Below are 15,175 nucleotides of genomic sequence, written 5' to 3'. Positions count from 1 at the left end.
GGCCATGAATTCTCTCTGCCCATTTGACAGAAACAGCGGGCCGAGATTTCCCTGCTGGCGTCAGCGGGGCGGCGAGAAAGAGAGAGTAGACAGGCTGGTCACGTGATCCCTGGGAGCGGCCGTGAGATACGGTAAAGGAGAAATTTTTTGAATAAAACACAGAGACAGCAGGGCTATGTATAAGGAGACAAAACAGATAGGTGTCCGTTTATGAAGCAGTGATCAGCGGTGATCCCGAGGATCACCGCTGATCACAGTCCATAAACAGTTTATGAAACAGTGATAATCGGGGGAGAACATGTTTGAACTTGTTCTCCCGCCGATTATCTCTACACGCTGAGAATCCTCATGAATGACACAGTAACGGCCAGTTTATGAAGCGGTGATCTCACCGCTTCACTGGCGATCTGAGTCAAAATTCACACTCCCAGGTTCACCAGCTCAGAGGTGGTGAATCGGGGAGTGAAGAGGAAATCTGGGGGGATCTGAGGGGGAAGGAGGAAGATTTTTAACTTCCTTATGCCTCGTTCAGACCCCCCAACACTGTTAGCATGTCCCCCTGTCATATTTATGTGTATACATATATATACATATATATACATATAATGTGTATATGTATATATATATATAATGTGTGTGTATATACATGTATATATAATGTGTGTGTGTGTATACATATGTATATAATGTAGGGGGACTCATTATTTTATTAACAGTAATTCACGCCGTCTGTCCGTGTATTGAGCGGTGATTATTTATCACTGCTTAATAAACTGACATCTCTGTATTTCTGGTGCTGTAATCTCATAAAGTCTCACGAGATTCCAGTATCAGGGGCCGTTCTCCACTGTTTGAAGCATTTGTAGATCTCTTCACTCCTCCGAAGGTGAAGCGATCTACAAAGCTTCATAAACAGGCACACAGAGGAGAAAAATCTTCACTGTGAATGCCGGAGAACGAAGCAGTGAATAGATTTCACTGCTTCATAAACGGACACCATAGTACGCCAATATATTAGTTATTCCTGTAGCAGGAGGGGGATGGGACGGCACTGTCACTAGGTGACACGCAGAGAGGAGACAGACACAGGAGAGCAGGCTGCGGATGATGGAGGCACGTAAATAGACCACAATGTCAGGGCTCAGCATCCATGATTATTGTGGTCTGTTTACATAGGGAAGGGGAGAAACTGGCAGGATCAACCAGGTTTTTTAGGTGTTACAGGGGGCCTAATTACGCAGCACAAGCACTGTGCTGTATAAAATTATATAAAGGAGCAGGATCCATTTTTTTTTTTTTTTTTGGGGGGTTAATAAACGCTTTAAATTTATACAATGCTTGAAGTGCATGGAACATAAAAACCTAACATACATCTGGTGTTAGATGTGCTGTAACTAAACCTTTGCATCCACACTTGGAACCTTTTCACACCCCTTCCAAGAAGTAACGCAGGCACTTTTCATATGATTCTGATCTGTGCAACCATCCTCTTTACAAGATGAAACAAAAGTGGAAATTAGGAGCTTATTCCAATAAAAGTCAGGGGAACAATTTAAAAAGGAGCCATTGCGTTTCGGGGGCCTAAGAACACCCCCTCCCCTCCCACCAGGGCTTGATTGAGAACAATGTGAATAGAGTAGAATGAAACTGGATCTTCTGTGTTATTCTTTTCCAGTGTGATTGCAAGCATTTGTCAGCATCTGGTTTTGGTAAAAATATACGCTAAGATATAAAAAAACACTTGAGGTCCAGTTCACTTCTAATCTATTCAAATTGTTCTCAATCAAACCCTGATGAAGGGGGCATTTTTGGACCCCAAAAACACATTAGATACTTTTTGGATTGCCCCCCTGACTTTACATTAAATAAAGTTGTATCTGGGCCTCTTAGCAGTGGTGTAGCAATTTCTGTTTGTTACTTTACAAGCCAAGGAGACCGTGGAAATCCTCTGGGGTGTAGAAGCTGCCTGCCCAGGAACCAGATCATTTACATCAACATCTATACTTAAAGATAGCAATACCAGTGAGATAACACAATGGGGGTTATTTACGAAAGGCAAATCCGCTTTGCACTATAAGTGCAAACTACAAGTGCAAAGTCACTTGAAATTGCACTGAAAGTGCACTTGGAAGTGCAGTCGCTGTAAATCTGAGGGCTAGATCTGAAATGAGGGGAAGCTCTGCTGATTTTATCATCCAATCATATACAAGCTAAAATGCTGTTTTTTATTTTCCTTGCATGTCCCCCTCGGATCTACAGCGACTGTACTTCCAAGTGTACTTTCAGTGCACGTTGCACTTGTAGTTTGCACTTGTAGTGTAAAGTGGATTTGCCTTTCGTAAATAACTACTAATGAGTCATGAGCTATTTTTCATCTTTCCTCAACTTTACAAGATGAATACTTGGATGGAACTTTTCAGCATTTCAGACTATAACCACTGATTCAGTATACATTTAAAGTAGTTATTCTTGATGTGTTTTTAAACTTTTTCTGTGGAAGTAATCATACTTACGTAGGAGCTGATTAAACACATTTTTACCCTATCATAGGTATTCCAAATTTTGAAACCTTAAAATGTTAGTTGTGTGAAGCAGCTTGCCATTAGCACTTGTGCACATAGAGTTTAGCCTCTGAAAACAGATAAAGTCTTTCATTATGAGTCCAATAGCCAGGACATGCTGGGTGCTTAATGTACAGTAGTTAAAGAACTTTTTATTAGGATATGTTGTATAATTTTCCTGTTTAGCGGCCATGCCATGTTTGGCCCAGTATTGTATATCACTATAGAATATAATTAAATCGTTTTGGTCAAGTTATACTAGAAGTTTAGCTATTGTTTTCTGATCATGCATGCATGGATTTGAGAACATTCTCATGATTTTCGTTAAATTCTCCCTAAAGTCTAGACTGAACCTAATCTCATTTCCACCCCCACTCCCCTACATTCTGCTCTGTTCTTTGGGCACCATTTAGCTGCTAATATCAGAGCAAAGCCATGGAGGGCAGGTTATGTGGGTTTGATCAAATTTTAGAGTAATGCCCTGTACACACGGTCAGACATTGATCGGACATTCCGACAACAAAATCCATGGATTTAATGCCCTGTACACACGATAGGATTTTCCCATGGAAAATGTGTGATAGGACCTTGTTGTCGGAAATTCCAACCGTGTGTAGGCTCCATCACACATTTTCCATCAAAATTTCTGACACACAAAGTTTGAGAGCTTGCTATAAAATTTTCCGACAACAAAATCCGTTGTCGGAAACTCCGATCGTGTGTACACAAATCCGACGCACAAAGTGCCACGCATGCTCAGAATAAATTAAGAGACGAAAGCTATTGGCTACTGCCCCATTTATAGTCCCGACGTACGTGTTTTACATCACCGCGTTTAGAAAGATTGGATTTTCCGACAACTTTGTGTGACCGTGTGTATACAAGACAAGTTTGAGCCAACATCCGTTGGAAAAAATCCATGGATTTTGTTGTTGGAATGTCCGATCAATGTCCGACCGTGTGTCTGTCATCAGTTCTGTATTAACAAAGACCCTACCCTTTGGCAGGGTCTGAATGTCTACCTGCTGTTAGGAGCCCAGAGATTCTGGTATTATGTATTTATCAATTTTACCGATTAGCATTCCCTTTAATGTTTATTGTTGCTGTGTACCTTTGCATGTCTTCCTGCCATGGTGCAACCTAGCCAACGTTTCTGCCCACTCACAGGGCATATTTTGTATTTTATGCCTTCAAGTGCAGCCCCATTTTGAAGTGCCCTGCCTTTGGTCTCACCGTTTATTATTCAGCACCCTTACAAGCACTGCCTTTGCATTCCCTTCCTGAGATGTTATCAATGGTGTTGATTTACTAAAACTGGAGAGTACAGGTCTACATAGAAACCTTCCAGGTTTTTATGACAACGAGTTACTAAACAAGCTGATGTTAAAAGCTGATTTGCTACCATGCACAGCTGCCCCAGATTTTGAACTCTCCAATTTTAGTAAATCAGTCCCAATGTGTCTTAGCCAAAACATCCTTAGGATGGTCTGGTCTATCTGTAGGAGGTCTTGGAATATTGGAAGGGTAAAAGAGGGGGCTTTACGCTTACCATCCCGTATGGCTTCTTCTACATCCTTTGGTAATATGGCAGGTCCTCATATTTTTTTTTTCTCATTAAAATGTTTTATTAAGTACTTCAACATGGCATCATACAGTTCAAAAGAAGAATGACACATGGCTTAGTACAGTAGTCATCAGCAATGGTTAGCACCATTGTAGCCTCACTAGACTAAAACACAACTAACCAATAAGAATAGCAAACAATGAAGGCTCAGAGTCAATATCAGCACGTCGTTTTAAATGTCCCAGCTTTAAGGCTGTTGCACAACATAACATATTATAATACCTGAACCCAGAGCCACGCCATCATACCAATTTTTAATAGAAATGTAAAAAACAGGAACTAGGAAAGAGTATGGTCCTAATATTCAATTCTGCTTGCGTGCAGCAGGACAAGTATGTCCACTCTTGCTGCTTTATATACTGTATATACAGATGGGTTTGATTTACTAAAGGCAAATAGACTTTTCACTTTGCAAGGGAATTTTCTCCAGAGCTTAGTGAATGTGGTGAGGCTCAGTGGACTTCCTACATCCAATCATGTGCGAGCAAACATGCTATTTTTTTTCTAGCACCTAATTTGATATTCTTTGCAAAGTGAAATTTTATCACATTAACTAAGCTCTGGGAAAAAATTCCCTTGCATAGTGAACACCCCATTTGCCTTTCGAAAATCAACACTGGTGTCTTCAAAGCTGTCTAAAACAGATGTATTCTGTACAATGCTTTCAAATCAATTTAATCCAATAAGTTAAATTCTTTAGAGAGCTTTCTTAGCTTGCAAGGGAAGTATTACATTGGGAACAATATTTTTTTACAACGTTGTATACAAATTTGTAGCTCTAGAGTAGTATTGTGCAGTAAAATTATCTTAATTAGAATGGCCTACTCTGCTCTTTCCGAGAAGAGCATTTTGACCGAGTGCACTTCGGTGCTTCTCCAGTGAAATAAAAATGTAACTTGCAAGCAGTCTTTTGCTTTTTGTTAATTAAGAAGATAATAACAACGCCGCTCGAAAAAATGAGCTTTCCGTTTGTTCCATAAACCTTTGGCTGTTAATATCCCTGAACCGTCTCGGAGCTTTATATGGTATTTGACAAATTAAAGGTGCACAAAGGCATGCCATAAGGGAGGAAACTGCTTACTTTTCTGACTGCAAATCCTCTAAACTGCTAAGCATTCTGGGTTTTAATATACTTTGCCTCATTAGATTTTAAATGTGTCTCTGATCTGTTTTGCAGAAATTCCAGAAAGGAACTCAATGATATACGATTTGAGTTTACTCCAGGCAGGGGTAAGTTTTAATTAAAACTATTTTCTGTTATCATACATACATATTGCCTTTAAACCTGCACATAGGAGACACATTGGGTGTTCTTGTGTTTAATTATTTTGTTTAAGGGCTGTGTACATCCAGACTTTTAAAAAGGAAAGCCAGACAAAAATATCCGTTAGATAAAATGCTAAATGAAAATATGTCTTATCTGTGGCTCCTTTATTTTCTGATGTATTGTTCTCATTATTATAGCTCAGAAAAGGAAACAATGTGCATACAACCCAACATTATGGGGTATATTTATAAATTAAACTGCTGTGCGAATGTCAAAAGCATTCACAGAGTCGTACAAATATTTGGTCTAATATATTTATTTTCCATAATTGTCAACTCCATCTAGTAGCCAAAATGTTGTATTCTCCCGATTTAAGTATTTCAGGAAGATACGGCATTATGGCCACTAGATAGAGCTGGTGAAATAAACATATTAGACAAGATACTTGGATTATTCCTGACAGCTGTACAAATGCTTGTGACATTCATATAATGGATTTTGTAAAGCTAGACCCTTATGCATATTTATTGACTGGAGTTCTCCTGTAAAACGTACCTGTTCTGAGAGTTATATGGGTGGTTGCCCTTGCTGACCGCAGACCGCATGGTTTGCAGGGCAGCAATGGCAGCTCTACTGTGACTGTCCTGAAGAGTTGACGATGCAAGCTTCTTTGTGGCGGTTAGGATTATCACTGTAAGGCCTATTTTTTTTGTATTACACCTTTGAATGCAACTGCATGTTAACCAATATGCCCATGCAGGTATTTTAGTGTGTTTTATGTGCAGCACTCAGTGGCGGACAAAAATGGCCCTGTTGCACGTTCCGGCAAAAGTGTTTTTTTTTTTTTCGATGCAAACACTCATAAACGCACATAAATGTGTGCTTATGTGAATTAATTTGTTCTAGTGGCTAGCATACATGAATATTCCGGCCAATAGAACAATTTTATACTCAAACGCTTCTAAATACATTTACACATGTAAACGCGCCTAAACACAAGTGAAAAAGAGCAAGATTATAGGCATTTAGAGGTTTTATTTTTCAGCCAGCTCCTGGCAGCATGAATTAATTTTTTAATTTAAAAAGCCTAAGTACAAATAAATACCTGTGACATACTGTGGCTTATAAAGAGACCAGTAATCTGATGGGGAAGCAACTTCCCTTCAAAGCATATGTAGAGGTAAGATTAGAGTGAAAAAGGGTTAGACTCTCTGTAAGCTTTTTTCTTGCTGTCAGTGTCTCGGTTAGACATTAACCCTTTTTTCATACTTGTGACCATTAACAGAGAGTTGTCCCCAGAATAGAGAGGAAGTATTAAAAAGGTGACATGGCAGTTGTCTAAGAGGTGAATTTCCCTCATTTTTGGAGATTTCTTCTAACACCTTGTTGTGCCTCTGGGACAGGAAGTTACATAGTCGTTAAGGCTGAAAAAATAGCCAACCAGTTCAACCTTCTCGGTGGTATACAGAGAACAAAATAAATAAATAAATATATATATATATATATATATATATATATATATATATATATATATATATATATATATATATATATATATATATATATATATATATATATATATATATATATATATATATATATATATATATAAATAACCTGAAAGGGTTCAGTAATTCACTAATCCAAAACTAAAACAAAAAATTTTGGCTAGGCATGAACTAATTGTTACACATCACATATTGACACAATAATATAAACAAAGTCAACACGGCTCACCAAAACCTTAATTCTAGATAAAATTTTTTTGTACAGTGTAACATATAGATGGCAAAAAAACAAACAGGCAGCAAACACAAAAACACTGGACAAAAAAAAGCAAAATGTGTAAATCAAACAAATGAAAACATGAAACAATAGTTTGTACCATGTGCAATGTTAACAGTAAATCCAGCAATATGTATCGGCCCCTTTCACACAGATGCGCCTTTCCAAGGATAGAGAAGCATATGAAAACCATTCCCTCATCCTATGTAACTGTTTATGCTGCAGGTGCGCTGCACTTTGAGGTCCTGCATGCTGCATCTTTGGTGTAGTTTTTCAAAAGTGCACCAAATCGACAACTTCTAATGAAAGTCAATGGGAACACATCACAAGCTCATCAAAAGTCTATCAGTATGAAAAGGGTGTCACTCTGTGCTCGGTGCAATCCCTCCGCCTACTAAACAGGAGCTTACCGCTTCAGAATGACCACACGTTTAAAGGTATATAAAAAGGCACTTCATAATCTCCTCTACTGGAATGTTCCTGCGCCAGCCTTATACAGTAAGTGCTCAGAAAAGAGAAAAGAGGCTTCTTGTAGTGTAATAGGTTTATTATGAAAAAACAAGGTTAAAAGAGCAAGGAACACTCACATGACATAAGTGCATCTAGTACTAGTTCAATGCTATTTTTTTATATATATATATATATATATATATATATATATATATATATAATAAACCTATTGCAAAAGCAATGCAAAGCTTATTTTCTCTTCCCTGAGCACTACACACTTATAGGCTGGTACAAAAAGAATGTTAATTTGTTTGTTGGATATCTATCTACACAGAGTTCAAGACCATAGAGCCAAGCAAGTTGGAGAAAAGATTATAAGTCCTTTTTGTCCTACCTTTAAAGTTGAAGTCTGCTTTTATAACTTGTATCTACAGGTAAGCCTATAATAAGACTTAACTGCAGGTACAGTTAATATCTCCTAAACTTGCATTCTTTAGGTGATATTCACACAGGGTGCAGCCGGTGAACCCACCGGCACATGCTCTCTGAAGGGGTGGCATACCAGTGCCGTACCTTCGAAGCTCCATGCCAGTTCTCCCGCTTGTGTAGGTGTGGCGTCATCATGGCCCCAGCTGTTCATACAGCCGGAGCCCACGAACCTAGAAGGAAGACCAGGTGAAGATAAAAGTACCAGGGAGCTGTGCTGGAGGGCTCTGTGCGCAGGTTAGTGTGCAGGTTAGTCTGTTATAATGTGCTAGTATTTTTTGCAGTGTTTCAGGGCCTGGATTTGACCCTGGAATTTCTGCTGTGTCAGGCAATGTCTGTTCTTGCTGCCTTCCTGGAATGCTGGACAGTTCCCTGGACAATTTCTTGAATAATCCTGTCTTGAACCTTGTTTAGCTTGAACCCTTAACTCTTTGAAAGTATCGGATCACGTATCTACACGTGCTTCGGTGCACAGGTGTCGTCCTGCTATAGGGTGGACCTGAACTGGTTAATCTCATCTAAAACACACTGATCCTAACCTTTGACCTATCCCTTTCACCCTAGCTTTTGACCCTGGCAATGACACTGACCCAGAGCAAACCCTGATCTAGCTATTTTATCCTGATTATTTATTTATTTTTTCAAATGTTTTTTTTTTTTTACAACTGTCTACTCTAGCAAGGAGAAAAATATACAGGAGAAACAACACAGAGGTGGGTTGTACAATGACTCATCACTGTGATAGCCAATCACTGTCTATAACAGCAGTCATGTGAGTGATAGCCAATCCTCCAAACTCCCGATTGTTAGTACAAGACCCTGAGCTGTCAGCACAAACACATGTACGCACGCCATGTGCGGCCCCATGGAGGAAGATCCACTTCTGTGAAGCCACATATATGTGTGGCAAACAGTCTCTGGTCCCCTAGTTGGGGTTCTGTCAGTGAGATCAGCCTCAGTGGGAATGGGTTAAAGATAAGTTCACATATGTAACATGTTAAACCCAATTTTAGGGGGCTGTTTCCACTGACCCCCACTCTATTACAATCTGCAAAGAACGTGGACTTGCCGGAATCCGCCCCCGGCTGTGGCCTGGCCATGTCATTCATTCACTGAGATTTGTGACTGGAAAACTACAAGGTCCGGCAGTCTTTGTGGCTGTCAGCTTGTAGTTGAGCGCTGTGGTAGGTCATTGATGTTTTCTGTTAGTGTGTGACTGCTTGGCCAGACAGCTTACACACAGAGGGGTTTATTTACTAAAGTTGGAGAGTGGAAAATTAAGCTCACTTCTGCATGGAAAGCAATTAGGTTTCAAGTTTTATTACCAAATTGAACACGCTGAAGTTAGAAGCTGATCTCTATGCAGAAGTGAGCCTGATTTTGCACTCTCCAACTTTAGTAAATAAACCTCAATGTCTGCAAGAGCCCTGCTTTGCTCCCACAATCTGCTGATCATGGGTGTAATGCTTTCCAGGCTCTCAATAAAAAATAAAAATAAATGCACATTTGTTTTACCTGATGTGCATTGATAATTTTTTTTTTAAAGGTGAATGTATCCTTTAGGGTGTACAGCACATATGTAGAGTTTTAATGTACACTAGTTATATTATAGTGGTGTGTTATTGCATACAGTATATTAGTACTGTAATTATATATCATATTAAGGGCTTGTTCACACCAGATTAATTGAGCTGAGCTGATCAGCATCAACTCCTTCAGAACCTACCTACTCGCAGACCTGGCTGGCAGTGCTTTACCATTATCACACCACCCCTCAATACACACTACTATAGAGGCAGCCTGGCTATTCTCCACTTTATGTACTATGCACCCCCACCTTCCAATGATATTTATACCCACGGAATTACATATCCCTCATTTGAATATGACCCCTTGGATACAACTAGGTGTTCGTGCACTTCAGGATCTCATTAGAAATGGGAAACTAAAGCCCTTTGCTGAATTACAAGAAACCTGCCAGCTACTCCTATTGGAATATTATTGCAATGTACAAATTTCTCATCTTCACCAGAACCAACAATTACAAACAACATATCTGACAGAGATGGAGTTGTACTAGTTTTATGACTCTTATTTACCCTGCAACTAAGGGCATTTCCTTCTTTTACCAAAAATGAACACCCGCTGATATTCTAAGACCCATACTAGTGGGAACCTGACTTGGACCAATCTTTCCATGACACGACATGTCAAACTGCTATCAGGATGTCCTATAGCCCTACCCTTTGTGCTGACTACTGGCAATTAATGCTAAAAATAATACATAATGGCATATTACATTCTACAAACTTTCTAAATACTCATACACCAACTCTGCTCAATGTTGGAGGGGTTGTGGCTCTTTAGTTTCTCTCATTCATATTTTGTGGTATTGTAAGTCTCTAAGCTTGTATTGGAATCAGGTCTTCAAACTCATATCTGAATTTACAACTGTATCATTCCTCCTTTTCATTGAATTAGCTATTCTCCAACTAAATATAGATACTATTCCTCCATCTTCTAGAACTATTATCGTTCATATTCTCCTCTCAGCTAAACTTAATATCACAAGGCACTGGCACTCCTCCGTCATACTGGGTTGTGTGAAATTATTAAAGAAGTAAACCAAAATTTCGCATTTAAGCAAAAATTTGCTAAGAAAAATGTACTAAAAACTGGAGAGTGCAAAATCTGTTTTAGCTGTGCATGGTAGCCAATTAACTTCTAACTTCACCTTGTTCAATTAAGCTTTGACAAAAATACCTGGAAGCTGATGATTACTATGCAGAGCTGCACCAGATTTTGCACTCTCCAGTTTTAGTAAATCAAACCTGCTGTGTTCATTCATAACTGAAGCATAGTAAACTGTGTTGCTTCAGTTTGTGAATGAACAGGAAGCCACTTAGCACATTCATTCACTGTCTAGTGAAGCTGAGGCTGCAGAGAAAGATACTGGGGAATCTCTGTCCTCTGTCCCTTTCTATCTCTCAAAAGTGAGACATCAGAGGCCCATTTAGACCCCTGATATTTTCCCAAAGCCACCCAACGGGGCTCCTTAAAAAATTGTAAAAAATAATAAAAAATAATAATCTTGTAAAAAAATAGAAACAAAAACTGACATTATCCAATGTCCTACTGACACCAACCTCTGCTCTACTGACACCATCCACTGCTCTGCTGACACCGTCCATGTTTTAATACACTTTAAAATGTTTGTTTACATGTATTTATTAGAGTGTGTGTGTGTGTATATATATATATATATATATATATATATATATATATATATATATATATATATATATAAATATATATATATATATATATATATATATATATATATACATATACATATTTATATGTGTGTGTGAGCTATGGGGTGCACACCCTAATGCAATAGGCTGCATGCACTTATTTCATATTGATGTAATGTTAACATGTTGTTAAATACTATCTCTTGGTGTACATGTTATATGTTCTCCTCTTACCTGCTCTGCTTATAAGACAAGTTTTTCACGATCGACATGTGCATCCATTTGTCTTCTTTTTGATATTGTATTTCTACATGCTCAATAACGGCTTATTGAAACATAAAACCTGATTGGTACTATCTACTTCATGGCAGATTAAAAGAGTATTTATGGGCTAAATAAATTCAAAATCCATTGTTCCACTACAGGTCTAAGTAGTTTAATATGAATCTAGACCATCAAAAGCAGTAAGTTCTGGAAGCAGGCAGATTGTGTAGAGCCTACAATTAAATTTGCACAAAAATAGATGAAGATTTTTAGAACATCATGTTTGTTCTTCATAACTGGGGTTTGGTAACTTTGCAAATATCTGTTGCTGTATTTTTATTTGTAGCAAGTAGAGTATGGATCCAAAAACAATTATGGTACTAATGGCTTTCTTTGTAACAAATAGAAGGTTTTGTTTTTATTATCAAACATTTTATTCTAATATAAATGATTGCACTCCTTTCCCTTGTACACTGATTGACCTTAAAGATTTACTGCCGAATTGAAACGGTCATAGTAGTTTCCAAGCTTTTATTTAAAAGAATATTGTAAAATAAAGTTAATGGATTTGACATCCAATGATACAGTATATCACAGAGAAGTGTCTACTTATCTGCAGTCTTGACATCACTTTGTTGGTGTGAATTCAGAAGGGTAGGGCACCTGTTGTACACATTATTTTCCATTGCCTTACTGCATTTGCCAAGTTTTTATTGCTGCCTGGGCTAAAAAAGCCCACTTAACATGATAAAACACAAACAACAACAAAATGATCAATGTTTTTAAGGTCGCCAGTAACCAATATATGGTACTATACTTATATTCTAGGTCTTTAATGTAGGGAAAATTAATAACTGGCAGGATCATTTAGAACCGGTTCCAGATCAGGATTGGCAGTTCTGGCATGTGCTTAAAAATGCTGGTCTATGTATTAATATTGCCTGGATAATTGGTATAATGTTGGGTACAGTATAATAGCATAGGTAATACACATTCAAATGGAAAAAGCACTATTACACAAACATTAAAGCTGAACTATAGGAATTCAGACACTTTGTAAAATGTGCAGGCACACCATGAGTATTCCTTCACATTTTGCAAAGTGGCTGAATTCCTGGAGTTCAGTGTTAGGCCTGGTTCACACTGGTGTGACAATCTCTCCGGCTTTGAGAGCAAAAGCCGCATGACATGTAAAAATCAATGTTTCCCAATGAGACCTCTCCTAACTGGTCTGACTTTTGGAAAGGTTCTTACACTACTTTGGTCTGACTTGGATCTGATGTCAGCCTACTGAATTTAATGGAAGTCGCATCCAAGTTGGATCACCATCTTAACCACTTCAATACAGGGCACTTTCACCCTCTTCCTGCACAGGCCAATTTTCAGCTTTCAGTGCTATCATACTTTGAATGACAATTGCTCGACATGCAATGCTGTCAGCGTGAGGGGAAAAAAAGCCGCTTACCAGCTTCTGTTTACATCATGTGATCAGCTGTCATTGACTGACAGCTGATCACGTGGTAAAGGGACTCGGTGATCACAGAGCGGGGGGGGGAAGCCCGAGCACGGGAGGACATCCATGTACGCCCTCCCAGCAATTTAATCCTGCACTGTAGCTGTCTTTTGGCTTTTGCGCGGGCACCAAGTGGTTAAAATAAATCTCTGCCCCCTCTCCCCTCACTTAACAGTCAAATGCTAGGGTCCTTACTGCTCCCCAAAGGTCTAACATTTGACCTATGTTCTGAGATGTGCACTCTGTAATTGACAATATGGCTTCATTTTTTCTATGCTTTGCAATAGGAAGGATGGTGTCCAAGGGGGAATAATAGTGTCTCTGGGGAAAGACTTAAGCAGAGATTCTTTTTATGGGTCATGTACTGGTGACTTTTCATAGGCTGAAAAATTCATATTTTTGGCCGCCATTTCTGTAAATACTGGGAAAAGGGAAAGGGTTGCTTTATAAAATCTTGTCAGATTTGTTTCTACAATGCAGAAAAATATGACTATCGTTTGTTAGTTACTAAATTGAAGGTTCTGCAATGTATATGCAGTTGCACTGTCCTCTGTTTTGGTCTTCCCTAAGACTGTTTACCATTTTTCTCTATTGAACATTTTTTTTCTTTCTATCTTTCCACTTCCAAATTTTCTTCTGTATTCACCTTTTTTCTTAGCTGTGAAGGGGCTGACTTTAATATGTTTTATGTTTAGCTTTACTTTATGTATCCCAGAATTGCTGTTTCTAGGCACTAGAGGTTCTCTTCATTCATGGCTTTTTTCCCTCTATGGCTAGTTACAAACCCTATCTTCCAGTATCCCAACTCATGCTAAGAGCAGGCAGGACTTTAAGGCCTCATACACACTAGAATTAAGTTTGTGTCTGTTTGGATGCATGTCTCCTGGCAGTGTCTTTTCCCTAAAGAAAATCAATTTAGATGCATAAAAAAAAGATGCCCTTTTACATTCTTTTACGTGTGTCTAAATGTCAGCAAATTTTGTTTATTTTTTCTGTTTAGCAAAATCAAATGGGCCTTGAACACATTTTTTTTGTATTTAATAATCAAGGCTAAGCATTTCTGATGTGAACAGTTCTGAACATCAAGTGGAAAAAAAGTACATAGAAAACCATTGTTTTTGTTTAGATTCTTTCAACACTGTTCACTTTTTGGACTTGAATGCTCCTTTTTTTGGTGCCTATGATGTTCATGGGGGCCTAAAATGCCATAAGTTAGCTTTGCTGCAGGAGGTTTTGTGATAAATTTGAATATTAATCTTGTAACTGAATCTTTCAGAGAAATTTGATAAACTATCATTATTGTAAATTTTGTTTATTTTTTCTGTTTAGTATCCCTGTACAAGGTTTGCAGTGATCCAACATTTTTTGCAACTGGCTAAGAATTGTAAGAATTGTTTGCATAAATTCAACAATTTATATATTGTTGTATTGTTGTAAAAAAAAGCAATTATGGCAGACACTCAAATGAATAACTATCAAAAGTAAAGGTGCACATTTGCAGAGCAGTCCACAGATTGGCAGGACAATCCACAGAACAGTACAACAAATCCCTGCACACTCTCCAGCTAGATAGCTAAAAAACTGTTATACTTATTTACTACTTATACTTAATATAATACATTATAATATTTTCCTTGCACATGATTGGGTATCCTTTGCAATGTGAGCTTTACCCACATTCACTATGTAAGGGAAAATTCCCTTGCAAAGTAAAAAAATTCACTCGCAAAGTGAGCAGCCTATTTGCCCTTTGTAAATCAACCCCACGGTCTTCAGTTTGTGCCGAACATGGCTACTGTTACTGCAACCAAACAACTCTATCTTTGACTGATTAGTCTTCACTACATTGTTCTAGAGTAAACATGAGTTCAGGCATTTTTGGATCCTAGTCTAAACCCACCTGAGCTATCCTGCAGGAAGCTGTCATTGCACACCGCCAACCATCAGTGGCCAGTGCATTTCCTCCCTCAC

At 38.4% G+C, this 15,175-nt stretch overlaps 1 protein-coding gene across 2 annotated transcripts in view; it reads left to right on the top strand.

The window, feature by feature from the left end:
- STK39 (serine/threonine kinase 39) overlaps positions 1-15,175 on the top strand; it is a 673,740-nt gene that overhangs the window by 546,878 nt on the left and 111,687 nt on the right. For both annotated transcript variants that reach the window (XM_073633992.1, XM_073633991.1), the window contains exon 15: positions 5,363-5,415. In XM_073633992.1, coding sequence (XP_073490093.1) covers positions 5,363-5,415 — 53 coding nt within the window. The remainder of the gene's footprint in view (positions 1-5,362; positions 5,416-15,175) is intronic.

Source organism: Aquarana catesbeiana, linkage group LG06 (genome assembly GCF_042186555.1).
Source record: "Aquarana catesbeiana isolate 2022-GZ linkage group LG06, ASM4218655v1, whole genome shotgun sequence".
NCBI classification, from domain to species: Eukaryota; Metazoa; Chordata; class Amphibia; order Anura; family Ranidae; genus Aquarana; species Aquarana catesbeiana.
Note: the sequence above shows the minus strand (reverse complement) of the source record. Positions and strands in the feature narration are given on the sequence as shown.